At 37.1% G+C, this 27,008-nt stretch overlaps 1 protein-coding gene and 1 pseudogene across 3 annotated transcripts in view; one reads left to right on the top strand and one right to left on the bottom strand.

The window, feature by feature from the left end:
• IMPG2 (interphotoreceptor matrix proteoglycan 2) overlaps nt 1–27,008 on the bottom strand; it is an 89,814-nt gene that overhangs the window by 15,332 nt on the left and 47,474 nt on the right. For all 3 annotated transcript variants that reach the window (XM_058731563.1, XM_058731564.1, XM_058731565.1), the window contains 3 exons: nt 21,514–21,758; nt 17,976–18,061; nt 680–983 (listed from right to left, as the gene is read on the bottom strand). In XM_058731563.1, coding sequence (XP_058587546.1) covers nt 680–983; nt 17,976–18,061; nt 21,514–21,758 — 635 coding nt within the window. The remainder of the gene's footprint in view (nt 1–679; nt 984–17,975; nt 18,062–21,513; nt 21,759–27,008) is intronic.
• On the top strand, nt 9,080–9,962 carry LOC131512624 (large ribosomal subunit protein eL6-like; annotated as a pseudogene).

Raw genomic sequence — 27,008 nt, 5'->3', positions numbered from 1 at the left:
TAGTGAAAACTAGACAGAAAATCCAGGAAATTTTGTCTTTGAATTCTGATCTCCTTATTACATTTATTGCCCATCATCCTCCAGATTTACCCAATGTTTAAAATCCTGGACTCATTATTTATATCTTTAACTTCCTCTTTCACAAATATACTCCCTCCATAAGTCATATTGATTTTTCCTTTCTGCCACAACTAAATCATCTACTTGATTTTCATTTCCTAATCTCTGCTATAGCTACCCTGGTTTACATTCTCCCTTCCTCAAGTCTAATGCAAGCTGAATTCTCTATATTGGGCCCCCGCAATTAATACTACTAAAAGATACTAGAATAATTTTCTTTGATGTTGTTTATCACTATAACATTTAACATCCAAGTTAATAAAGTAGCTCTTTAATAGTAATTTAATTCAATTATGTATTCTTTAATAGGATGTTCAAAACATCTATTAACTGTTCCCCCACCCCACCAAGTTTATTTCTTGTTATTTACCTATTTGGAATCTCCATTCCAACCAATTAAATCTGATTGTTTCCTCTCTCACACAGCTTTTCCAAGATATTTCCTCCTAATAGATGTTACCATGCTTCTCTATTAGCCTTAGTGGCATTCTTTCTTCAAAACCTTTGTCATCTGATATAATAAAGTAAAAAAGTATGAAAAGTGATTAGAATCACTTACCATCTTCTAATATGTGAGATCCAGAAGTTCCTTCCTTAGAAACCACAGGCAAGCCAGTCTGAAGCACTGCTGGGGTGACAGAATGAAGAGTCAAGCTGCTAACCTCTAAAACCTCTGGGGAAGAACTGAGGCCCACCTTCGCGGGAAAGGCTAATTCGGGTGTAGACACTAAATCACCCAAAGGGCTTTCTGACCAGAGTTCCCTGCCATTGGTTGAGGGAGGACCAGAGCTGAAATCAAGTGGTGAAATACTGCTGGTGGTGGATTCATCTGCTGAGGGCCATTCAGCTTGAAGGGTATTATCCTGGGGGGAAAAAAAGGCTAAATCATATCATAGATAAAAGAAACACACAAAAATGATTTCAAATATCACCTATGTGTAGCATTCCCAGATTTTCTAGGGACACATAGACAATGTAATATTGGTGGGGAGGGGGTGGGGACATGGGTTCTCCAATCAAACAGATCTCTAATCAAACCCCTATTCAACCACACACTATTTGAAAACTCTAGGGAAAAACCACGTACCTCTTGAAACTCATCGTAAATTGGGGAGAGATGAGATACCATATTTAAAAGATTCCAAAGTGAATTTGTGAGAAAAAATATTTCTCTTGCTTTAGATGGTCCCTTACTCTGTCTTATTAGCTTAAATACTCTATATACAAAATTACTATTCTCTGTAATTTGATGTCAAAAACCTAAGCACATTGCCTACAGCAGGAAAGGACAATTAGAAATATTTACTTAAGGTTTTTTGTTTTGATATGAAATGTCACCACATCAAAATGTGGTCTTGCTACCTCGAAAGAACATCAACATCTACGAAATGGCACCTCACTTAAAAAATACAATTTTCTCTTTCTAGTGACTTTTTACTAATGTAGTAATATAGTATTAATAACTTCCGGGATAGAAAAGTAGACAGAAACACAATCCTTGAACATGCTAATTATTTAATCATATAAAGATAAGTCTATGCAGAAAAGTTTAGATGTGATGCTAATGGGTAAAATGACCATGGCATTTCGTGGGAGTTTATATACTTCAATCTATGCTTACTTCTAAAAAACAAAAAATAAGAAGTGCTATATGTATAGAAGAAATTCATGAAATATTTCCTGGGCAAAAACTGAAAAAGGAAAATAGAAAACAATCATTCTCTACCCTAAATAACATTAAAATCACATGAAACCGTTTTATTTTTTTATTTATTTTTTTTTTTAATTTTTTTTTTCAACGTTTATTTATTTTTGGGACAGAGAGAGACAGAGCATGAACGGGGGAGGGACAGAGAGAGAGGGAGACACAGAATCTGAAACAGGCTCCAGGCTCTGAGCCATCAGCCCAGAGCCTGACGCGGGGCTCGAACTCACGGACCGCGAGATCGTGACCTGGCTGAAGTCGGACGCTTAACCGACTGCGCCACCCAGGCGCCCCATGAAACCGTTTTAAAAACACCAGGGCACCTGGGTGACTCAGTTGGTTAAATGTCTGACTCTTGATTTCAACTCAGGTTATGATCTCACAGTTCCTGAGATTAATCCCACATGGGGCTCTGGGCTAACAGTGCAGAGCCTGCTTGGGTTCTCTCTCTCTCTCTCTCTCTCTCTCTCTCTCTCTCCCCCCCCTCCTCTCTCTCTCTCCCTCTCTCTCTCTCTCTCTCAATTAAAAAACAAAAAACAAAAAAATGCACCAATGTCCAGGCCTCACACCCTAGAGATTCCAACTTAATTGGTTGAGGATAGGACCTAGACATGGTACTTTTAAGAGCTCCCCAGTAGAAGATACAGGCTGACCATATTCTGGCTACAGTATTACAGGCTGGATTTCTAAAATACTTCTTTCACTGTTGAATTGTTATATTTCTCGTGAGATAGATCCCTTAAGAAACCTCCTGGTGTTGGGTTCAAGATGTCAGCATCAGAAGATACTGAACATACCTTCACCTATATACACAACAAATATATAGCTTCATATGGAAAATTTTCCTCTGAAAAAGTCCTGAAAACTAGGTGGACAGCATCTCCACAACAAAAGATAAAAGGGCCACACTGAGTTGGATAGGAGAGGCAGAGATATGCTTTCACCAAAACCCACCCAAAGACTTGCAATCCACAATCAGAATGAAATCTCACCAACATGGAACTTTTCCCTGAGGAGCAAGGAGTTTGTGCTCCATATCAGACACCTCAACCCTTCAGTCCTGCACCCCTGAGACCAGCCCTCCAAACATAAAACCAACAGGGACCATGTCCAGAACTATAGGGAATGGAGAACCTGCCCTTAAAGGACTCACTCACAGACTTACTTGCCCCAGAATCCAGAGCAAAAGCAGCAATATCTGTTTGCTTGTTTGTTTGTTTGTTTCAAAGAGAGTTTTTCATCTCTTTTTAACTGAAGTAGAGTTGATACACAATGTTATATTCGTTTTAGGTGTACAACATAGTGATTCTACAACTCTATATATTATGCTATGTTCACCACAAGTATAGCTACCATCTATTACCACAGAATGCTATTATAATATCATTGACTATAATCCCTATGCTGTACCTTTCATCCCCATGACTCATTCACTCCATAACTGGACACCTGTACCTCCTACTCCCCTTCTCTCTGATAACCACCCATAACCCCATCACCCTCTCCTCTGATAATCATCAGCTTGTTCTCTGTGTTTATGGATCTATTTCTGTTTTTGTTTATTTGTTCATTTGCATGTGTATGTGTTTGTTTTGTTTTTTTTAGATTCCACATAAAGTGAAATTATATGGTTACTTGCTTTTCTCTGTCTGACTTACTTCACTTAGCATAATACCCACTAGGTCCATTGTTGAAAATGGCGAGATCTCATCCTTTTTATGGCAGAATAATATTCCATTGCATATATATATATATATATATATATATATATATATATATATATACATACATACACACACACACACACACACCACATCTTCTTTATTCATCTATCAATGGCCTACTTAGGTTGCTTCCATATCTTAAACATAGGAGCACATGTATCTTTTTTAATTAGTGTTTTCATTTTCTTTGAGTAAATAACCAGTAGTGGAATTACTAGATCTTATGGTATTAAAAGAAGTTTGAAAAGCACCTAAACCATGTGTAAAGGAGACACACTACTCTTAAAGTAACTGCCAAAAAGAAGGGACCTGTTAGAGCTTTCTCTAAGGACAGAAGCACTGTAGGTGCCATTTTTGCAATCTTACTCTACCTTACTAACGCCAGTGCTGGTGAGTGCCATTTTGTCAACCTCCCTCCACACTGCCAGCACATGTGGGGCTCCCATCCCACACCACAGGAACATCACAGCCAGGCAGGCAAACACCACCCCACACCCTGTGCCACAGCTGAGCCATAGCCAGCCAGGTAAGTGCTATATCTTCCCCCATGCCCCCAATACAGCCACTGAGGAGAGCACCATGACCCGACCCCTGCCAAAAATATGTCACCGACAGCCTGGGAAAGAACCCCACCCACCCACTCCCCACACTACAGCCCAGCACATGCACACAGAGGGGATATCCATGGAGCACCTGGCTCTGGTGGCCAGAGGGGACTGTGCTTCTGGCCCCCATGGATAAAATCACTACTTAAGACCACTCCTACAAGACTCAGGGAGGTAGCTGTTTCATCTAATATATAGAAAACAAACACAAAGAATCAGACAAAATGAGGGGACAGAGGAATATGTTCCAAGTGAAAGAGCAAGTGAAAACATCAGAAAAAGACCTTAATGAAATAGGGATAAGTAATCTACTTAATAAAGAACTCAAAATAATGTTCATAAAGGTGCTTACCAAACTTGGAAGTATAAGGGATGTGCACAGCAAGCACTTCAACAAAGAGAAAATATAAGAAAGTACCAAACATAAATCACAGAACTGAAGGATACAATAACTGCACTAAAAAGTACATTAGAGGGTTTCAACAGCAGACTGGAAGAAGCAGAAAAACACAGATCAACAAGCTAGAAAACAAAGCAATGAAACTCACCCAGACATAGCAGCAGAAAGAAAAAATAATTTTAACAAGTGACAATGCCTTAAGGGACTTATGGGACAACATCAAATGGAATAATATACACATTATAGAGGTCTCAGAAAGAGAAGAGAGAGAAAAAGAGGCAGAAAACTTATCTAAATAAATAATGGCTGAAAAATTCCCTAATCTGGGAAGGAAACAGACATCCAAGTCCAGGAAGCACAGAGAGTTCCAAAAAAGATGAATCCAAAGCAATCTACACCAAGACACACTATAATTAAAATGTCAAAAGGTAAAGACAAAGAGATACTCCTAAATGCAGCACAAGGAAAAAAAAAAAAAAACTTATGTGCAAGGGAAATCCCAAAAGGCTGTCAGCAGATTTTTCAGCAGCAACACTGCAAGCCAGAAATTAGTGGCATGAAATTTTCAAAGTACTGAAAGGAAAGAATACCCAACTACAGTGAGATTATCATTCAGAAAGATGTAAAGAGAGAGTTTTTCAGATAAGCAAAAGCTAAGGCAGTTCATCACCACTAAACAGGCCTTACAAGAAATATTAAACAGACTTCTTTCAGTTGAAAAGCAATGGAACTGATTAATGACAAGAAAACATGCAAAAGTAAAAGTCTCATAGGAAAAGTTAAACATATTATAAAAGTAATGGGTTAATCAATTATAAAGCTAGCATAAAGGTCAAAAGACAAATGTAGTAAAGTTAACTAAAACTGCAATAATCAGTTAAGGGACATATGACATAAAAAGATCTAAAATATGACATCAAAAACATAAAACAGGGGCGCCTGGGTGGCTCAGTTGGTTAAGCATCCGACTCTTGATTTCAGCTCAGGTCATAATCTCATGGTTGTGAGATCAAGCCTGAGTCAGGCTCAGATTCTCTCTCTCCCTTTCTCTTTTCCTTCCCCAGTCAGGTTTGCTCTTATTCAAAATAAATAAATAAACATTAAAAAAAAAACATGGGGGGAGGTTAAAAATGTAGAGTGTTGAAATGTATTCAAATTTAAGTTGCTATCAAATTAAAATGGACTGTTATATATATAAGATATGTGAATCTCATGGTAATCACAAAGCAAAAACTTGTAGTAAATACACAAAAGAAAATTAGAAAGGAATCTAAATGCAATACTAAGGAAGGTTATCAAACCACAAGTGAAGAGAGAAAAAGAAGAAAGGGACAGAATAAACTACAAAAAAGTCAGAAAACAAATTAACAAAGTAGCAATAAGTAGATACCTATCAATAATTACATATAAATGGACTAGATCTTCTAATCAAAAGACAAAGAGTGGCTGAATGGATTAATACACATGGCTCATCTATATGCTGCCCACAAGAGATTCATTTCCGAAGTAAGGACATGCAAAGGCTGAAAGTGAAGGGATAGAAAAAGATATCCCATGCAAATGAAAACAAAAAGAAATCTGGTACAGATATACTCATCACTCATAATGATAAAGGGGTAAATCCAACCAGGAGCTATAACATTTATAAATACATATGCACCGAACATAGGAGGACCAAAATACATAAAGCAAATATTAACATGCCTAAAGGGAAAAATTGACAGAAATACAAAAATAGGTAGAGACTTTAATACCTCACTTACCAATGGATAGATCATCCAGACATAAAATCAACAGTGAAACACTGGATTTAAATGACATATTACACCATATAGACTTAAAATATATACATACGGAACATTCCATCCAAAAGCAGCAAAATACACATTCTTCTCATGCATCTGGAATGTTTTACAGGACAGATCACATGTTGGGCCATGAAACAACTCAATAAATTCAAGAAGATTGAAATCATATAAAACATCTTTTCTGACCACAATGGTGTGAAAATAGATATCAATTACAGAAAGAAAATGGTAAAAAACAAAGAGATTAAACAACATGCTTCTGAATAGCCAAAGGATCATCAAAGAAATAAAAGGAGAAATGAAAAAATACCTACAGACAAATGAAAACAAAAATACATTACACAAAAATCTCTGGGGTGCAGCAAAAGTGGTTGTAAGAGACAAGTTCACAGCAAGAGATCTACCTCAAAAAGCAAGAAAAACCTCAAACAAATTTCCTTTATACCTAAAGGAAACAGAAAAAGAACAACAACAACAAAAGTCAGTAGAAGGAAGGAAATAAAAATCAGAGTGGAAATTAATGAAATGAAGACTAAAAAGACAAAAAAAGATCAATGAAACTAAGAACTGTTTCTTCAAAAAGATAAACAAAAGTGAAAAACCTTTAGCTAGATTCACCAAGGAAAAAAATAGAGAACTCAAATACAAAAAAAACAGAAATAAAAGAGAAGTTACAAATGATACCACAGAAATATGAAGGATCCTAAGAAACTACTATGAACAGTTGTATGCCAACAATTAGACAACCTACAAGATATGGAGACATTCTAACAACATAGAATCTACCAAGATTAAATCGAGAAGAAACAGAGAATATGAATAAACCAATTACTAGTTAGGAGATTGAATAAAAAACTTCCCAACAAAAATCCAGGACCAGATTGTCTCACTGATAAATTCTACTAAACATGCAAAACAAAAAAAAAAGATTTGATACCTATCCTTTTCAAGTTCTTCCAAAAATCTGAAAAGGAAGAAATGCTTCCACACTCATTTAATGAGATTAGCATTACCATGATACCAAAACCAGACAAGGTCACTACAAAAAAATAAAATCACAGGTCCATGTTCCTAATGACTATAGATGCAAAAATCTTCAAAAAATATTAGCAAACCAAATTCAACAATACATTAAAAAGATCATATACCATAATCAAGTAGGCTTTATTACAGAGATGCAAGAATGGTTCAACATCTGTAAATCAATCAATGTGATACAACACATTAACAAAATGAAAGATAAAAATTATGTGATCATCTCAATAGATGCAGGAAAAGCTTTTGACAAAATTCAGCATTCATTTATGATAAAAAATCTCAACAAAATGGGTATAGATGGCACATATCTCAACATAATAAAAGCCATATATTAAAACCCCATAGCTAATGTCATACTCAACAATGAATAGCTTAAAGCACTTCCTATAAGATCAGGAACAAGACAAAGATGCCCACTCTTGCCACTTTTATTCAACATTGCATTGAAAATACAACTTGGCAACTTGGCAAGAAAAAGAAATAAAGGACAACCAAAATGGAAATTAAAAAAGTAAATTGTCACCATTTGCAGATGGACATGATACTACATATAAAAACCCCAAAAGAATCCACACAAAAAAATGTTAGAGCTAATAAATGAGCTCAGTAAAGTTGCAGGATACAAAATTAATATACAAAAATCTGTCGCATTTTTATACACTAATAAACTACCAGAAAAAATCATGAAAATTATCTTAAAATAAAGAAAATAATCATTTACAATTGTATCAAAAAGAATAAAATACCCAGGAATAAATTTACTGAAGGAGGTGAAAGACCTGCACACTGAAAACTGTAAGACATTGATGAAAAGAAACTAAAGACACAATAAATGGAAAGACATTCCATGCTCCTAGATTGGAAGAATTAATATTAAAATGTCCAAATGACCCAAAGTAATCTACACAGATTCAATGTAATCCATATCAAAATTTCAATGGTATTTTTCACAAAACTAGAAAAAATAATTCTAAAATTTGTACAGAACCACAAAAGACCCCCAAAATAGGCAAAGTAATCTTGAGAAAGAACAAAGTCAGAGGTATCACACTCTCTGAGTTCACCATACTACGAAGCTATAATAATCAAAACAGTATAGTATTGGCATAAAAACAGACACATAAATCAATGGAAAAGAAGACACAGCCCAGAAATAAACTCATTCACATATAGTCAATGATTTATGACATAGAAAGCAAGAATATACAATGAGGAAAGTACTGTTTCTTCAACAAATGATGCTAGGAAAATGGGACAGCTACACACACACACACACACACACACACAATGAAACTGGACCACTAATACCATATATAGAAATTAACTCAAAATGATTAAAGACTTAAATCTAAGACCTGAAACCATAGAGCTCCTAGAAGAAAACATAGGCAGTAAGCTCCTTGACAATGATCTTAGCGATAAGTTTTGGATCTGGCTCCAAAGGCAGGGGCAACAAAAATAAACAAATGAGATTATATCAAACTGAAAAGCTTCCATACAGTGAAGAAACCATCAACAAAATGAAAAGGCAATCTATTGAATGGGGAAAGATGTTTGCAAATCATATATTCAATAATGGGTTAATATCCAAAATATATAAAGTCCTCATACAATTCGGTAACAAAATTTACAATTTGATTTTAAAAATGGACAGAGATCACTCTTTCCCATCTTGCAAGATGGCAGGTGAAAAAGCTGAGAAGCCAGATACTAAGTAGAAGAAACGTGAAGCCAAGAAGGCTGATGCTGGTGGCAGGTTAAGAAGGGTAATCTCAATGCTAAAACTCCAAAGAAGGGGAAGCCCCTCTGAAGGTGAAACCCTGTCCTCATCAGGGCAAGTGGCAGATATTCCTGATTAGCTATGTACTCCAGAAAGGCCATGTATAAGAGGAAGTATTTAGCAGCTAAATCCAGGTTGAAAAGAAAAAGAAGGAGAAGCTTCTTGCTATTGTCACAAAACCAGTTGGTGGTGACAAGAATTGTGGTACCTGAGTGGTTAAACTTCACAAAATGCCTAGGTATTACCCTACTGAAGATGTGCCTCAAAAGCTATTGAGCCACAGCAAAAAAAAAACAAAAAACAAAAAAACCTTTCAGTCAGCATGTGAGAAAACTATGAGCTACCATCACTCCGGGGACCATTTGTTCATCCTTACTGGGTGCCACAGAGGCAAGAGGGTGATTTTCCAGAAGCAACTGAGCAGTGGCTTAGTACTTGTGACTGGACTTCTGGCCCTCAATCAAGGTCCTCGGTATAGAACACATCAGAAACTTGTCATTGCCACCTCCACAAAAATTCATATCAGCAGTGTGCAAATCCCAAAACACCTCACTGATGCTTACTTCAAGAAAAAAAAAGTGTGTAAACCCAGACACTGGTAAGGTGAGATCTTAAACATGGAGAAAGAGAAATATGAGATGACAGAACAGCACAAGGTTGATCAGAAAGCTGTAGACTCATAAATTCTGCCAAAAATCAAAGCTGTTCCTCAGCTCCAGGGCTACCTCTGCTCTGTGTTTTCTCTCACAAACAGAGTTTTTCCTCATAAATTGATGTTTTAAATTTCTTACAAAGAACCTAATTAAATAACTGATCCATTTTTTTAATGGACAGATATCTAAATAGACAGTTTTTCAAAGAAGACAGACAAATAGCCAACAAACACATGAAAACATGCTCAATATTACTAATTATCAAGGAACTGCAAATCAAAACCACAATGAGATATCACCTCACACCTGTAAGAATGGCTAAAATCAAAAGGACAAAAAACAACAGGTGTTTGCGAGGATGTAGAGAAAAGGGAACATGTGCATATTGGTGGGAATGTAAACTGGTACAGCCATCGTGGAAAATAGTATAGAGTTTCCTCAAGAAATTAAAACTAGACCTACCACATGATCTAGCATTCTACTTCTGGGTATCTAACCAAAGAAAACAAAAACACTAACTCAAAAAGATATATGCACCTCTAAGTTTACTTCAGCATTATTTACAAAAGCCAAGATATGGAAACAACCTACAAGCCAAGATATGTCCATCAATCAATGAGTGGATAAAGATGTGGTGTGTATATACAATGGAATACTACTCAGTCATAAAAAAGAACGAGGTCTTGCCATTTGTGACAACATGGATGGACCTTGAGGCTATCATGCTAAGTGAAATGAGTCAGACAGAGAAAGACAAATACTGCATGATTTCACTTATAAATAGAATCTAAAACACAAAATGGCAAACAACCAAAACCCAGACTCATATATACAGAAAACAGAACAGTGATTGCCATGGGAAAGGGGGTTGGAGGAGGAAGACAAAATGGGTAAAGGGCATCAAGAAGTACAAACTTCTAGTTATAAAATAAATAAGCTATGGGGTTGTAAAGTACAGCAAGGGGAATATAGTCAATAATATTGTATTAATTTTGTATGATGACAGTAACTAGAACTACTTTGGTAATAAAATCACAATGCATACAAACGTCTAATCACTATACTGTACACATGAAACTAATACAAAATTGCATGTCAATTATACTTCAATTTAAAAAATTCCCATACACATAAACCCATCTAAAGACTAGAATTCATGGAATAGATATGAATAAAATGAAGCCCATGAAAAATAAAAAAATAAAAAACTGGCCCCCCTTCCTCCAGAGATTCCTAAACAGTGGTGGTGAATATTCACTGACATACACTGTCAAGCCTAATACACTTTTTAAACAAAAGCATACATTAATGTGGTTAATTATAGCTCAGTCTATGACCATGAAATAAAACAGAACTTACTGGCCTAAGGAGGGATTCAACCCAATGTTATGACCTGATTAGTCATTTATGTTCTGCCTACGCTTCCTCTTGTCCATCCATCAAAGGTCTATGTGAGGAAGCTTTAGGATAACACATTCTTCCAATCATAAGGGAGGGAACATGATGCAAGAAATCACTGGGTACATCCCGACTTATCCCTTCTCCTAGTGACAAATGCACCAAATAGATAATAACAGAAGGTCATCGGGTATATGTACATATCCCCTCAGTTTCACCTACTATTTCTAAACTAACTATTCTTAACTATTTCTGCCAAGTAAACTTATTTTCTTTTGTGGAACTCAGTGAAACAATCACTTCCTGTCTGTCTGTGCTGTTTTAATCAGGTCCTATTTTAAGTGGGCCATCATGCTGCTTATTCTTTATTGCCACCACCCCAGATTCTTCTCTTCCCTGCTTTCTTCCCTGGGAAGCTGACTCCTGATAATTTTATCATCCCTGCTTTTTTACCAACTCTCTTCTGTTTGAGTTTATTCAATGGGATGCACAAGCAGACAATCAAAGGATAAGAAAAGTGAGAGGTTGGGCTAATTCTTCCCTGCTCCCTCCAATAATGTGTCTCTTACAATAGCTGTATCCCTCTACAATTACAGCTTAAGCTATCACTGGGATCTGGTAACAGTTTTCTCCCCTTGGCCTAAATCCAATAGATGGTAATGGCTTCTAACTACTAGTCTCTGCATACCTCAACATTCCTTTTTTTACTCCCTTAAGCCTATATATAGCTCTATCTTGGTGATTCTATTACTACTGAGACCCTGGCTCAAAAATAATAAATAATAATAAAGAACCATAAAAAAGAGTCATAATAAAGAACAAAACAGAAATTCTGAACTGAAGAATACAATGAATGAAGTGAAAAATACAATAGCATCAACAGCAGAATGTATCAAACAGAAGAAAGAATCTGTTAAGTAGAAAACAAATCTTTGAAATTATTCAGTCAGAAAAGAAGAAAAAAAAAGAATAGAAAAAAGTGAAGAAAACCTACGTAACAGAAACAATGAGAAACATAAACAATGAGATACCATCAAAGGAGCAATCTGAATTACTGGAGTCCCAGGAAAACAGAGACAAGGGGCCAGGAAGTTTTCTTAATGAAATAATGGCTGAGAATTTCCCAAATCTGTGGAGATTTTGACCACCCAAGTTCATAACCTTCATAGAACCTCCAGCAAATTCAACTTGAAAAGAACTTCTCCAAGACACATTATAATAAAACCATCAAAAATCTAAGACAAAGAGAGACTCTTGAAGCAACAAGAGAAAAAAGCTTCTGACCTACATAGGAGTCCTCATTATGCTATCAGTGGATTTCTCAGCACAAAATTTAAAGCCAATACAAACTGGGATGGTATATTCAAAGTGCTGACAGAAGTAAACGGCCAACCAAGAATACTTTATCCAACAAAGCTGCCCTTCAGAAGTGAAGGAGAGATAAAGACGTCCCTAGATATACGAAAGTTGAGGGAATTCATTACTACTAAACCTGCTTTACCACAAATGCTGAAACTGAAATAAAAGATGCCAATTAGTAACATGAAAACATATGAAAATATACAACATACTGGTAAAGTAGTATATAATAAAATACTGTAATGTGGGTAATATTGTGTGTTAACCACTGAACTATAGTAAAAAAGTTAAAAGACAAAAGTATTAAAAATAACTATAGCCATAATAATTTGTTAATGAATACAATGTAAAAAGAATTAAATTGTAACCTCAAAAACCAAAAGTAGAGGGGAGTAAAAGGGTAGAGTTTTTGTATGCCATGAAAGTTAAGTTACTAACATAAAAATAGACTGCTATATCTCTAAGATGTTCTATGTAAGCCTTATGGTCACCATAAAGCAAAAACCTACAGTAGATACACAAAAGAAAAACAAGAGAGAATCACAGCTTACCACTATGGAAAACAATGAATTCACAGAGGAAGACACCAAGACAGAAACAAAGAAAGAAGGGAATTACAAAAGGGCCAGAAAACACTAACAAGGTAGAAATAAGTACTTACTCATCAAGTTACTCTGAATGTAAATGGACTAAATTCCCCATTCAAAGGGCGAAAAGTGGCTAAATGTATAAGAAACAAGACCCAACTCTACTCTGACCACAACAGACTCACTTCAGTTAAATATACATAAAGGCTCAAAGTGAAGGGATAAGAAAAGATATTCCATACAAATAGAAAACCAAAGAAAGCAGGCATAGCTATACTTATATCAGACAAAATAGACTTTAAATCAAAAACTGTAACAAGAGACCAATAAGGTCATTATATAATAATAAAGATGTTAATTCATCAAGAGGATATAACAATTATAGATATAATGGCACCCAACATTGAAGCACTGGTATATATAAAGCAAAGATTAACAGATCTGAAGGGAGAGGTATATAACAATATTATAATAGGGGATTTCCTCACTTATTATCAGGGAAATACAAATCAAAAACACAATGAGATACCATCTCACACCTGTCAGAATGGCTAAAATTAACAACACAGGAAACAACAGGTGTTGATGAGGATGCAGAGAAAGGGGACCTGTTGGTGGGAATGCAAACTGGTGCAGCCACTCTAGAGAACAGTATGGAGCTTCCTGAAGGAACTAAAAATAGAACTACCCTATGATCCAGCATTGCACCATTAGGTATGTACCCAAAGGATACAAACATGCTGGCTCAAAGGGGCCATGTCTATAGCAGCATTATCAACAATAGCCAAACTATGGAGAGAGCCCAAATGTCCATCCTAGAATTTATTATGCTAAGGGAAGTAAGTCAATAAGAGAAAGACAAACACCATATGATTTCACTAATATGTGGAATTTAAGAAACAAAACAGATGAACATATGGGTGGCGTGAGAAGAGGACAGAGGGAGACAAACCACAAGAGACTCTTAATGACAGAGAACAAACTGAGAATTGATGGAGGGAGTTGGGTGGGAGATGGGTTAGATGGGTGATGGGTATTAAGGAGGGCACTTGTTGTGATGAGCACTGGGTGTTGTATGTAAATGATGAATCACTGAATTCTACTCTTAAAACCAATTTTGCACTGTATGTCAACTAAAATATAAATTAAAAAATAATAGGGGACAGCAAAATCCCCATTTTTAACACTGGCTAGATAATCCAGAGGAAAAAAATCAATAAAAAATGATGTACTTGAACTATACTTTAGACCAAATGGACCTAACAAACATATATAGGACCAGATGGTTTCACTGGTAATTCTACCAAACACTTAAAGAAAAATTAATGCCAGCCCTTCTCAAATCCTTCCCAAAAATGAAACAGGAGTGAACACTCCCAAACATATTTTACAAGGCCAGCGTTACCCTGATACCAAAACCATACAAAGATACTACAAAAAAATATATATCCCTGATGAATATGATGCAAAAATTGCCAACAAAATATTAGCAAACTGAATTCAAGAGCAAATTAGAAGAATCATATACCATCCTATCAAGTGTAGTCTAACCTTGCCTATTAAAGAAACTGAGGTTCATAGAAGTGAAATGCCCACAATCACAGAAAATAGAGGAAAGATTCAGAATTACACTCCTGAGTCTCCAGAGTTCTCAGTCCCCATATTTTCCCCACTATTCCAGACTGTTCACCGAGAGATACATACAAATGTCTACCACATTGGTAGGAATATAAACTGGCATAGCTATTATGGACAATAATACAGAGGTTCCTAAAAAATTAAAAATACAACTACTGGGGCGCCTGGGTGGCTCAGACACTTAAGCATCCAACTCGGCTCAGGTCATGATCTCGTGGTTCACAAGTTAGAGCCCCGCATCAGGCTCTGTACTGATAGCTCAGAGCCTGGAGCCTGCTTTGGATTCTGCATCTCCCTCTCTCTCTGCAACCCCCCCACTCACACTCTTTCTTTCTCAAAAATAAATAAACATTAAAACATTTTTAAAAGTAAAAAAAGTGAAATGGCTTAAGCCCTTTATCCCATGCTGAAAAAATTGAGTTTTATCAGACAGTTCCTGTGACCAGACACACATTAGGAAAGCAGATCAACCCTCAATGAAAAAGAAACCCCTAAACAATATAGACAATTTCAGTATATACAAATAAAATGCCTTTCCATTCCATAAAAATTAAAAGTAAAACAATACATAACATCTTTGATGAAAGTCAAGTCTCAAGTAGACCACATAAAAAGTGAAAGGAAACAATTTGACTTTTTAAATAAGGATGACCATCTAATCTACTCCAAATAAGCACCCCCTAAAAAATGGCTTGGCAATAAAACTTTGTCATACATTGTGAAAGGTATGACATATACATGCCAGTAATAGCACTTCATTTATTTTCATAGGAATAGATGTTCCCATAGTAACAAATTCAACTCAAGAATTCTTCTTTTAGTTCAATGTAGTATATTAGCTTATACTGGCCAGTTTCACTTCTGGGTATGCCAAATGAAAAGCTTGCTAGTGCTATAGAAAGCATACTGTGCAACATGTGATTTTCCAAGTCAGGATGCCAAAAGGTGTCAAATTCAGTATCCCAACATCCTACCTCTAAAATAATTTCTAAAAATCAAATCTGTAAAAAAAATATTTTAAATCTCATTTCTATGAAAGAACAAAATCTTGTTAACAGTTGCCCAAAAAAAGAGGGAGGAAAACCAATAACCACACACTTCTAATTAATCATCCTTTTTTTCATGCCTTATTATCATCTATTAACATTCCACTGTCTCCTCAAATTGTTACTTAATGCCCCACAGTTATCACTATTCAAAAACCCAAGGGGTTGGCTTTGACGCAAATGGAACCACATTACAGGCATCATGAATAAACATCTGAGCCCAGTTAGTCAGTGCTTGTCATCATCGAAGGGCAGCCCCTTTTAGCCAAACCCTAGCCACTTTTCTGCAACAGGGGAACGTGAACCTAATGATACCAGATCACCCTGGTTTTCAAAAGAGGTTAGAAATCTTCATTTTTCTGTAAAAATATCCTAATTGCTAAATATTGGCTTTGTAAAAAACCTGATCCCAAAGCACATGCTTATAGCTGGATCCAGCTGGCTGGTCTCCAGTTTGCAAACCTCTGGCTCATACAGAAACTCCTATCTTTACAACATCATTCTCAGTATCATCACAGGTCTGTGGTTAGAGAAGCCTGAGATGAATATGATTAGAAGGCATGGGGATTAGTGATGTCATGTTCACAGTGAATCACCATCGTCTGCCACTGCATCCTGAATGGACTTCTATGACAGCATCACCTTCTTTGTGTACACATCTGTCACCAGACTGAAAACTTCTTGTAGGCAAGCCCACACCCTTATTCATCTTAGCTTCCCCAGCACTTGGCACATGAAAATCACAAAATAAATATATTGGAATGAATGAGTCAGTGAATGAATAAATAAACACCAAATAATGCAATCTCTAATGTCAATAACCCCTAACTTTCCTTCTCCAACATAGAACTCAGTAAAAAGACTATTTCCAATGACATCACATTTCAAAACTGAGTTGCTCAATAGCTGAGTAGAAGAAATGGCTGCATATATCAGTGGTTAAGTGAATTTGGGGGAGACGTTATGAATGTTCATTGAAGGATTAAAGTCAAGAAACAAATATTTTAAAAAGCTGATATGAGACAGAAAAAAGCTCAAGAGAGTAGGAGTAGGGAATGTAGAAGGAGCCCCCCTACTGTGTCTATGGGATAACAAAAGATTCATGTATGCATTGTAACCAGCTAGTCTCTAGTGGTGGTGGTGGTGTCGTTGTATAGTTGTCAGTGATGTTGTTTCAACTACACTGGAAGCCACTTTGTCTTCTACTAGATGCCTCTCTATAGGTGAAGTGGCAAGCAAACATCTGGAGCAGATAGAGGATCACCTAGGGAAGTTGTGTGGTAAGAACAAAAAGGAAAGTTCATTCCATGCTCTTTCTGTGCAAATAGGAATGTTTTCAATCCAGGTTAAAAGGATGCCTGGGGGCGCCTGGGTGGCGCAGTCGGTTAAGCGTCCGACTTCAGCCAGGTCACGATCTCGCGGTCCGTGAGTTCGAGCCCAGCGTCAGGCTCTGGGCTGATGGCTCGGAGCCTGGAGCCTGTTTCCGATTCTGTGTCTCCCTCTCTCTCTGCCCCTCCCCCGTTCATGCTCTGTCTCTCTCTGTCCCAAAAATAAATAAAAAATGTTGACAAAAAAAAAAAAAAAAAAAAAAGATGCCTGATGTTGAGTCCCTGTCATTTGTCAGCTAGCTGTTATTTTCACTCTTCTTTCTCTTTCTCTTCCACACACACACTATTGTATATGCCTTAAAGTCTAACATTTTTCTTCAATACAGTCCTTGGAGTACAAATCTATACTGTCCCTTTGTACTTTAATTTATAGTCTTAGCTATAAAAACTATCTCTGAGTAACTTTTAGAGAACAACTCAGTGGGCACTTACAGCTTCATTATTACCAAACAAGTATAAACCATAAATAAGTTTTATACCACATGTGGAGCTTGGCAATTAACCACAGTAGACTTCATTTAACCACTGCAGAAGGCTTAAATTTTCTGAACCAATACTTGGGACTCTGGAGCTGAAAACTGTGAATCATGTTCCAAGGATGATTTAAGAAAATGTTTGAAACAGGAACAGCTCAGGAAATTCATGATGCCAAAGTAATCAGGTGAGTGTACAAAGAAGAAAGTTTGAGGGCCTAATTCTAGGCATAAAACATAGAAACATACTTACCAAAATGGATGGTAGGGTTGCCTGAAGACTTGAACTTTGGGTGTTCCAAACTAGGTCTTCAGTTTCAGGAAGTAAAACCCCTCTCACTGAAGAAAGAACAATATAGAAAACATTTTTAGTTGAGACGCTATTGTATTTGAGGTTCAGGGGCAACTAAAAATAAGTTTAGATTTTATAGTTTAGATCTTGGCACAGCAGATAACGCAGACTTGCTTAGAAAATATCTGTTACTTTATTCAGAGAGTTTACTTACATTGAGAGGGGGAAACTGAAGGACTCCATAAAAATTTGCTTCTTGCTCTTTTTCCTGCTTCTATTCTTACTACGACCTACATCCTCACTTTACACATGCCTTATAGAACAAATAGTGTATGTCCTCCTTGTGAGGGATAAGAAATTAATGATTTCTGTAGAGCCTTCCAGCACAAAAGGTAACATCTAAGGAAGGACCACACAAGAATGACCAGACGAGGTCATCGTATGCATGTTCCAGACCACCAGTACTAGACATCTCAATGCCAAGACCCCCTGGCTCCAAGGAATGTGACTTATGAAGAACACCTGGGCCTGTCCTTGTTCTAGATGATTCCTGGAGGCCTGAGAGGACAACATGTACACCAGACTACAACCCTCAGTAAAAACCCCAGACCCCAAAGACAAGACTCTCTCCTTTCCTTTTCCAACTCTCCCAGATACATCATCTATATCTGCATGCGCTCTCTCTCTCTCTCTCTCTCTCTCTCTCTCTCTACATTTATATCTTCAATAACTCTGCTCACTTCCTGCAGGCTTGCGTTTTATTTCTGTCCTGTGCATAGTCAAGGACCCTCTTGGCTTGTCCTGCAGGACCCTCTCTTGGCTGGTCTCCTCGAACCCAGCCTGCCTGCATCAATATTAACACAATCTATCTGAATTACAAGACTCCAACATAAAATATTCTTCTCATTATTACATTTAAAACATTCCTATGTAATTTCTTTTTCTTTTTGCAAGCATTATTTACTCTTTTCAAGATTCCTGTAAAGATGTTTTTAAATTGATTTTTTTTCACTTTAATAAAAAAGTTAAGCTGAAATTCCAACTCATTTGGTTGATGCTAAGAATGGAGGAAATTATGCAAAATGATTTCCTTTTTGGCAGAAAGGACCTTTGAAAAGTGGGCTAGGACACCAGAGAGTTTATCATTATACCAATATTAAAGAGCAATAGAGAGAAGACAGTAGATTGTATAATTTAATTCAACAAAGGTTTACTGAATCCTTCTAGTTACACAGACTTTGATAAAGCTGAGACTATAAACATTAATAAAGCCAAGTTTCTCCTATGCAAGTATCCCCTATGTCAGAGAGATAAACACAAATTATACACTGAAGTGAGGGCATGTAATACTATGTATGGGATACAAAGAAGAAATTGATTTTGCCTGAAGGGGAGAGGGAATCTATAAAAGCTAAAGAAAAAAAAAAGGATTGCCACAATTTGATCTGGTGTATGCACCAAAAATGGAAGCAGAATCTCTCTTTATTCACCTGTTACCACTGGCCTGATGTAAAGGGATCAGTCAGAAGCCAAAAACCCTATTCGGTTTAAGTATTTCCCAAAACTCTTTGCGACTGTGTTTACAGTTGTCTTCTACGGGTCAAGGATGATATATCTTTAAAAAATGATGACCAAGTTACCTAGAACTCTCAGTTGGCATGACAATAGAAATAGATTTTAGGGATGAAATTTTATACAAGTGAAACATTCATCTAATGAAAGATCAAAGCACCTGAATTAGTTTGTACTGTATATCCTAAAGCTTTTGTTAAATTCGCTTAGAAATTCTCCGTTTTTGAACTCCTTTTTTAGGACATCTTCTGGGAGATAGCTCTACTCCCAAGCTCCATATAAAAGGAAGACCTTGCTATGCTGGATTTAGTTTCCTACACAATCTTGCTTGGCCTGCTGTATACCTTAATCTTCATGTCATTCTTCCACTACCTTCATTATTAACCTTGGTGTTTGTACCTTCTGTTCAGTTTAGGTTCCCATCTCCTTCAGGTCATGACCTCCTAGCGCTATCTTTTTTCTGATCCCAATATCCAGATTCCTGGGAACTTCTGCCTATTTGCTGTTCCCATAGGTAGTCTTCAACTAGTCTATACTAGTCTTGCCAAAAGGAATTCAGCAATTTCAGATTATAACAAGCCTCTTCTCTTTTCACTATTTTATCTAGCTCAGGTATTCCAACAAGATAGAATGATGAAAAAGGAGTGTATGAGAAAATAAGCCCAGGGTACCTGCACTGCTCCAAAATGCAAAGGTTCCTTAGTGTTTTAGAACTGATAGCCTAATGTCACTATCATCTACAAAGACAGTTTCTCCACTTTAAAGTCCTGTATAGCCTATATGAAACCCAAGCTACTTTATGACCCTGACCTAGCACCCTGTCATATTAAGGAAACATCATTCTAGCAGCCAAAATAATTGAAAACAATTTAAAGTTTTAGTTCAGCTCTCAAAAAATACCTTACTTAGGAAGAAGGAGTTATACATAGTAAAATTTTACTTAACCTTTTTTCTCTCTTTTGTCTGTCTTGTGTCTATTTGTGTTTGTTTATTTACACACACACACACACACACACACACACACACACACACAGGCCTAGGTGATAACTGCCTGAAAAGGTACAGGATCTTTTCTCCTAAGAAAACGTAGGAATTGAAGAAGGTATAAAATGTATCATTGTTAGTATTGCCTATCATTCATAAATTTTCCTCTTTGGCAGCTGGTACTTCTCCTATGCAATCACTTCAATAAAATATACTCCATGCACATTTTAAAAGCTAACTACTCTTGAGTGAAGAAATCATAAAGGAAACATGAAGTAGCAAGTAATTTAACAGGACACCGTGTCCCTGATGAGTTAAACTGTTGCAATACTAGTTACCAGATTCTTAGCAAACTTTAGTATGAGATTAACTAGGCCACTCTTTAGCCTCTAAATCCAAAGTAGTCAACCTCGCCCTGGTGATCCCAGATCCACCTATCAATTTCAGATCATAACTGGCTCTCTCCAGCTATCTAAATACAAACTTAGTACTAAATTCTCTGGGATTCTCCCCACCACCCAGTATCAGTTCTCCTTTCACCAAGATCTTCCCTGAACTTTCCTGAGCTACTCTGTATCTTCTGCTCTCTGGCTTTTAAGTCATCACACCAGTTGATTTGCCTGCAGAGAATTAATGTGTTGGTTGCTCAGGCAGCCCTATAACCTGTTTCAATTCACACTTACAGGTTCTATTTCTGTTTTTCTTATATTTTCCTCCTACTTCCCTAAATTATTTCTACATCTCATGCTCTTCTCTACTTTCTCCTCTCTTTGTGGCCTTTTGTCTACAAATATTCCTAAGAGCTCCTGACTTGTCTCTCCAAAAGAGCTGTGTCTCATGCAGTCTAGAGAACCACACATATTTAAGGAAATCAGTTTTCACCAGAGTATATTGGAAAAGAAGCTAAAGCTATACAAGGACTTTATGATGGATATCAACTCACCATTGATAAGCCGGAGGGAGTCAGGATCTGGATTCAAAGAGGAATTCCCCAACAAAAAATTCTGGTGCAGTGTCTCAGCAATATAATCTCTGAAGTTACTAATTGCATAAACAGCAGTGGGCTTATCATCCAGTTCCACAAGACCATGGTTTTCCACCTTGTTGGAATGAAGGCTAATTAGGTCCCAGGTGGTATTGCCGATGGCCTCACCATTGAAGGTTACTGCATAGTGAACATCTAAACCACTATGGATTAAAAGAGAGAACAGATTAGGCCCTGCTAAGGAAGCACAAAGAAAGGAACCCATGGAGAGCAAATATTACACCTGGGTGTGGGGAGGGGCTCATAAGGCATGGATTCCGCCACCATTTGCTGCAGACAATGTGACAGGTATTTCACATGCTTTATCTCATTTAATTTTCATAATAACCCTATAAAGGTTTTATTATCTTCAGGTTATTATTGAAGAAACTGAGCTTTAAAGAAGTCAGAAGATTTGCCTAAAATTTTGCAACATGTAAGTCAAGATTCAAACACATATCTGCTTGACTCCAGCACCTGCATTCTGAACTACTATGCTCCACTCTCAGTAGCTTTCGTTAAACTATTATGCAAAAAAGTCATTAGGAGCTTTGCTATAGTCATCACTCTGGCTTCCAGCCAGTCTATGAGATACGGCCATCAGAAGCAGTACCCATCAAGTCACATCAAGATCCTTCCACAGGAAAGGAGAACACTACCTTCTTGAAGATAAACCACTCAATATAGACATGAGATGAAAACAATTTCCCTCCTTCAGACATTCTAATAGGAGGAAAATGACTCCCAAACCAAAGCATACAAATAATTTAAGCACTCCCTCCTCTGTTATAAGTGATAACTTACTTATAAATTATTATATATTCTTTGATTACAGCCTTTATGGTTGTGTAAAGATTTTGTTTAAAGTGACTGCCTTTCAGTCTGCCTTTGAGTTTCTATCCCCAGTGTTCAGCATGGTACCTTCAGGGCACCCAGTGCCTACTAATAAACAGAAATCTAAACTTGTCTGAATATAAAAAGAAAACTACAGTCTAATAAAGATATACACATATCTAAACAAAAAGTATCAACATAATGAGAATGATCTCATGGATTCTAGAAAAAGAGATTAGTCAACTAATTTATTTCACTATTTAGTGGAAATCTTCTGACCAATGTATTATGGCTTCCTTGTAAAAGTAGATCCTTAGATTGGAGAGAGCCACAAAAAGCTAGCATGGCTTGATGATACTGGCCATTAAGATCATCCAACTTCCTTTCTCTTATTTCAAGCTTGCAAAAAGAACTTTGATTATAACTCCTCACAGATTTTCCTATGGGTAAAGAATCCATGAGCCAGACAATGCAACAATTGGTCACTTGGCAAATTTCTTGCTTTAAATCAATCAATTGGCATCCTAGAGAATGCATCATATCTTATGATTTGGTAAGCACGAATTGGTCTTAAGAGACCTGTTCTTCCTGGGAGTACAAGCAGTTTTGGACCTGTCCTAGGCCTGCTTCCTGCAGATCCACACCCTGGACTAGAGGGGACATGATGAAAGTGACCTCCCTCACCAGCCATACAAATAATCAGGTTTGTAATGATGTTTTTATCTTACTCTGAGTAACTTCCATAAGGTTTTTTTCCTAGATCTGATAAGCTATCACTTCTAATGGGATGGTTTAAGGTGCTTTCAAGTGGTAACTAAGGATTTTGACATCCTGATGCTCTACAAAGTAGTAAGACATCAGCTTGTTATCTAGAGCTTCCTTCAGTCTCTTAATTTTTCATGTCAGAATATGTTGATTTATGGGTAATTCCTGACCCTCTTTTGTAAAGTGTATTTCAGTAAAATACACTAAAATAACCAAATGATGGCACTGAGGTAGAATAAAATAGTAAGAGGGACACCTACTGGTCAGAATTCACCACACAGTATGTGTTCCAAGCATCTAGCATAATGCTTGACTCATAGTAGTTCAATAAATACTTTTGAAAATTATGAAAGAACAAATGGTCAATTTTATTCACTAATGCAGGCAGATAAGACAACTAATTTGTGCCACTTAAATAACAGTATGATATTCCTGACTTGATCCAAAGAATTTTAGTCTCTACATTTTTCACATTAAAGAGCATGCATTATCTTCATACATCTCTGTCTTCTGAGCAATCATTTTAGAGATGTTACTTCACAGCCACAACCATACCCCTGAGGATATGCATGCTCTTCCCAAACTCTATGGGATGGACCATGACTACATCTCCAGAAAGATGAGGTTCTTGGGGTCTCTGCAAAACCAATTTCATGTTAAGACAGAAACCAGTGATAAGGAAAAAAATGGAGGAAAAAAACTGATTTCATTCCTATGCTATGCAGAAAACCAGACAAGGAGAATCAACTTTCACTGGGAGTCTAGCATGTGCCTTGCATGACTTTTAAATATCACACGGAGAAGATCAAGAGAAATGTTCTTGGATCAAGAAATCTGTGTAGTCTGGATTAGATTACAGGTTTACTCTTTATTGACAAAATATAATTTGTCTCCCAAAATTTGCCTTGGATGTCTAAAAATAATACTTCCGTTACAGCCTACGTTATCTAGTGAGGAGAAATTCATTAAAGAAGATAAAGTGCCTCAGAGATATGCTACAATTCTTTACCATGGTTTTGTACTAGAAAAAGAACTCAAAGAAATGCTTAAGGAATCGGGAAACCTTCTATTCTCAGAGCTGAGACTGTCATTAGGAGCCAAAACAGACTGAGTTCTGGCATGGTAAATGTAGTAAAGAGACATCTTAGGATGAAGGACAGAATAAAAGAAAGCCCAGAGGCCAAGGAAGTACATAAGAGGCAGCAAGCACATTGGAAGACAAAACATGATCTGACTGAAGAAAGCAGGGCTGGTTCTCCACACTCAGCACCTCTGAGTTAATCAGCCACCACTGTATCATCATCTTTCATCTTCTGAACTAGACTGAAACAGCTGCTATATAGAGAAAGGTTCTCCAGAAATGTCAATCATGTGGAGGTGAAATTTACCCTTTCTTACTCTCTTACCTCAAATGCCCTGATTGGCTGTTTAACATGCACAGATTTTAAAGAGACAAAATAAAAATATTACCTCTCATTAACATCCACCAAAATAAACATATTTCAGAGAAACTCAGACATCTTTTATAAAATTTCTTCTATTACAAAGAAGGAACACACTTACAAAGCCTGGAGCTGAAGTTTTGAAGTATACCAAGCAGATATATTATTGATTCACTTCAAATGAGTAACCTACTAACTTAAAATAATATGTGAACCTTGAGCCAGGTACAAAGCAAATAGAAAATTTCATATGCATATAAATGCTTATGGAATAAGAGAAAGAGGTTATATATTATATAAATGGACTATTTCTGTGCCACACATTCATTTATACACAGGTCAGAACACAAGTATACCAAAAAGTTATGAATAAATTCCATCAACTGGCTAATATCTGACAATACTGAACAATTTTGGAAACTGTACCTAGATTAACAATTCTATCATAAAATCTAATGGCTTCATATTGTTATCTGTGTCCCTGTAGAGGACATAGCACTCAGTAACTGGATACCATTCTTTTGGTCATAGGATTAACATGAGAGTTTGGGTGGTTTTCATATTCTAATCATGCCAAGAGGGTAACAAACAATCAAGCCCTCTGGTTGAGAACTGGCCATCAACACATTACCTATAATATATACACACAAAACAGTTTACACATACTAACAGTATAGAAATCAAAATTCTGATTACCTTGGTCAAAATATCTGATACCTCCTAGTCATATAACTTATGGCAAATCAGTTTGCCTGCCTTGGGCAAAATATCCCCACCTCCAGAAGGAGAATAAATAATAGTTCTCATTTTCACTATCTCACAGGGATATTGAGAAAATAAAATGAAAAAAAAAAAGAGGCAGTACTTCGACATATCTCTAAAAGTGGTTTTCATTTGACTGTGTATTCCTAGAGGATATAAACCAAGAGTTATCATTTTTGTAGGCACGGGAATTGTCCGATTTCTAGGTACTTACTAAACACTTGCTTAAATAATATAAATGAAAATGAGGACGTCAGGAGGAGTTAAGATGGTGGAGAAGTAGGGGGACTGGGATTTCCCTTGTCCCTCAAACACAGCTGTATTGAGGTCAGAACACTTAGAATACCCAGGAATACAGTCTGCAGAGTAACAGAGAAATCTCCACAGGTGGACGGAGACAGCTTGATGAGACACAGGTGGATGTTTACAAATTGGTAGAGATAAAGTGCTGGGCCCCATAGGCACAGAGAGGAGGGGACCCCTTCCGTGGAGAGACAAAAGGAAGAGACATAGAGGCTGTGAAAGTGTGGTATTATATTTGGAAAAGAGAAACACCTCTCTGAACCACAGACTGGGGAAGAAGATATCAGGAGTTTGTACTTTGCAGTTTCTACTTTGCAAATAGCCTTAGGATTTGAAGACCAGCGTTTTCAGGGGTGCCAGACTTTCTCCAGACTGGAGTCCATGCCCTGTGCACGCACCTGGTGGGGAGAGACCCGGCCCAGGGTACGGAATTGACCTCAGGGGTGCACTGGGAGACCACAGTCCGTTCCCTAGAGTACTGTGAGAAAAAGGTTTAATGCTCCCCACCCCCACCCCCACCCCCCACCGCAAAGACACAAGACCCTGCAGGCACCAGCCAGAGGCCCTTTGTGGACTGGGTGGAGTGGTGCTACCCCAGAAACAGGTCTAAGCAGTGAGGGATCCTTTAAGACATGGGGTTTTGAATCCCAGCCAAGCGCTTAGAAGGTGTGGAAGACTGTGGAGCAGGACAAACAGCATGATTTGAGATACCCAGTGCCAAGAGGAGAGATTGAGGAGTTGCCATTTTTCTCCCCATCACCTACACATGGGGCTTCAGGGAACAGCACAGCACCCCCAGTGGAGGCAAAACACACTTACACCAAACCCTGTCCCTCCGTGCCTGGTGCCTGCATGTCTACTGGAGCAGAACTGACACTGAGTGAACCAGGAGGCATCGCCTCCAGACCAGCACAGTCACTGGTCTCAGGCACCAACAGACAAGTGTATTGTTTTTGTCTGTTAGGCTGGGATGGTTTTTTTTTTAATGTTTTTTTCTTTTTCTCTTTTCTTTCCTTCTCTTTCCCCCCCTTTCCCCCCTTCTACCCTCTTTTTTTTTTTTTCTTCCCTTTGGAATCAAGCTCATAGTTTCTGATTGGATTTTTGATCAATTCAACTCTCTCTCTCTCTTCATATATATATATATATGTATATATATATATATATATATATATATATATATATATATAATCTTTCCTTTTCTGTTCTGGTTGTCTGTTTAATCAGGCATTTTTACTTTATTCTTTTTATACCTTTTCTGTATCTCCTTCTTCTTTATTTTCCTCTCTCTCTCTCTCTCTGAATTAAACT

Source organism: Neofelis nebulosa, chromosome 5 (assembly GCF_028018385.1).
Source record: "Neofelis nebulosa isolate mNeoNeb1 chromosome 5, mNeoNeb1.pri, whole genome shotgun sequence".
Lineage (NCBI taxonomy): Eukaryota > Metazoa > Chordata > Mammalia > Carnivora > Felidae > Neofelis > Neofelis nebulosa.
The sequence above is the reverse complement of the archived record's forward strand: the minus strand, read 5'-3'. Positions and strand labels throughout refer to the sequence as shown.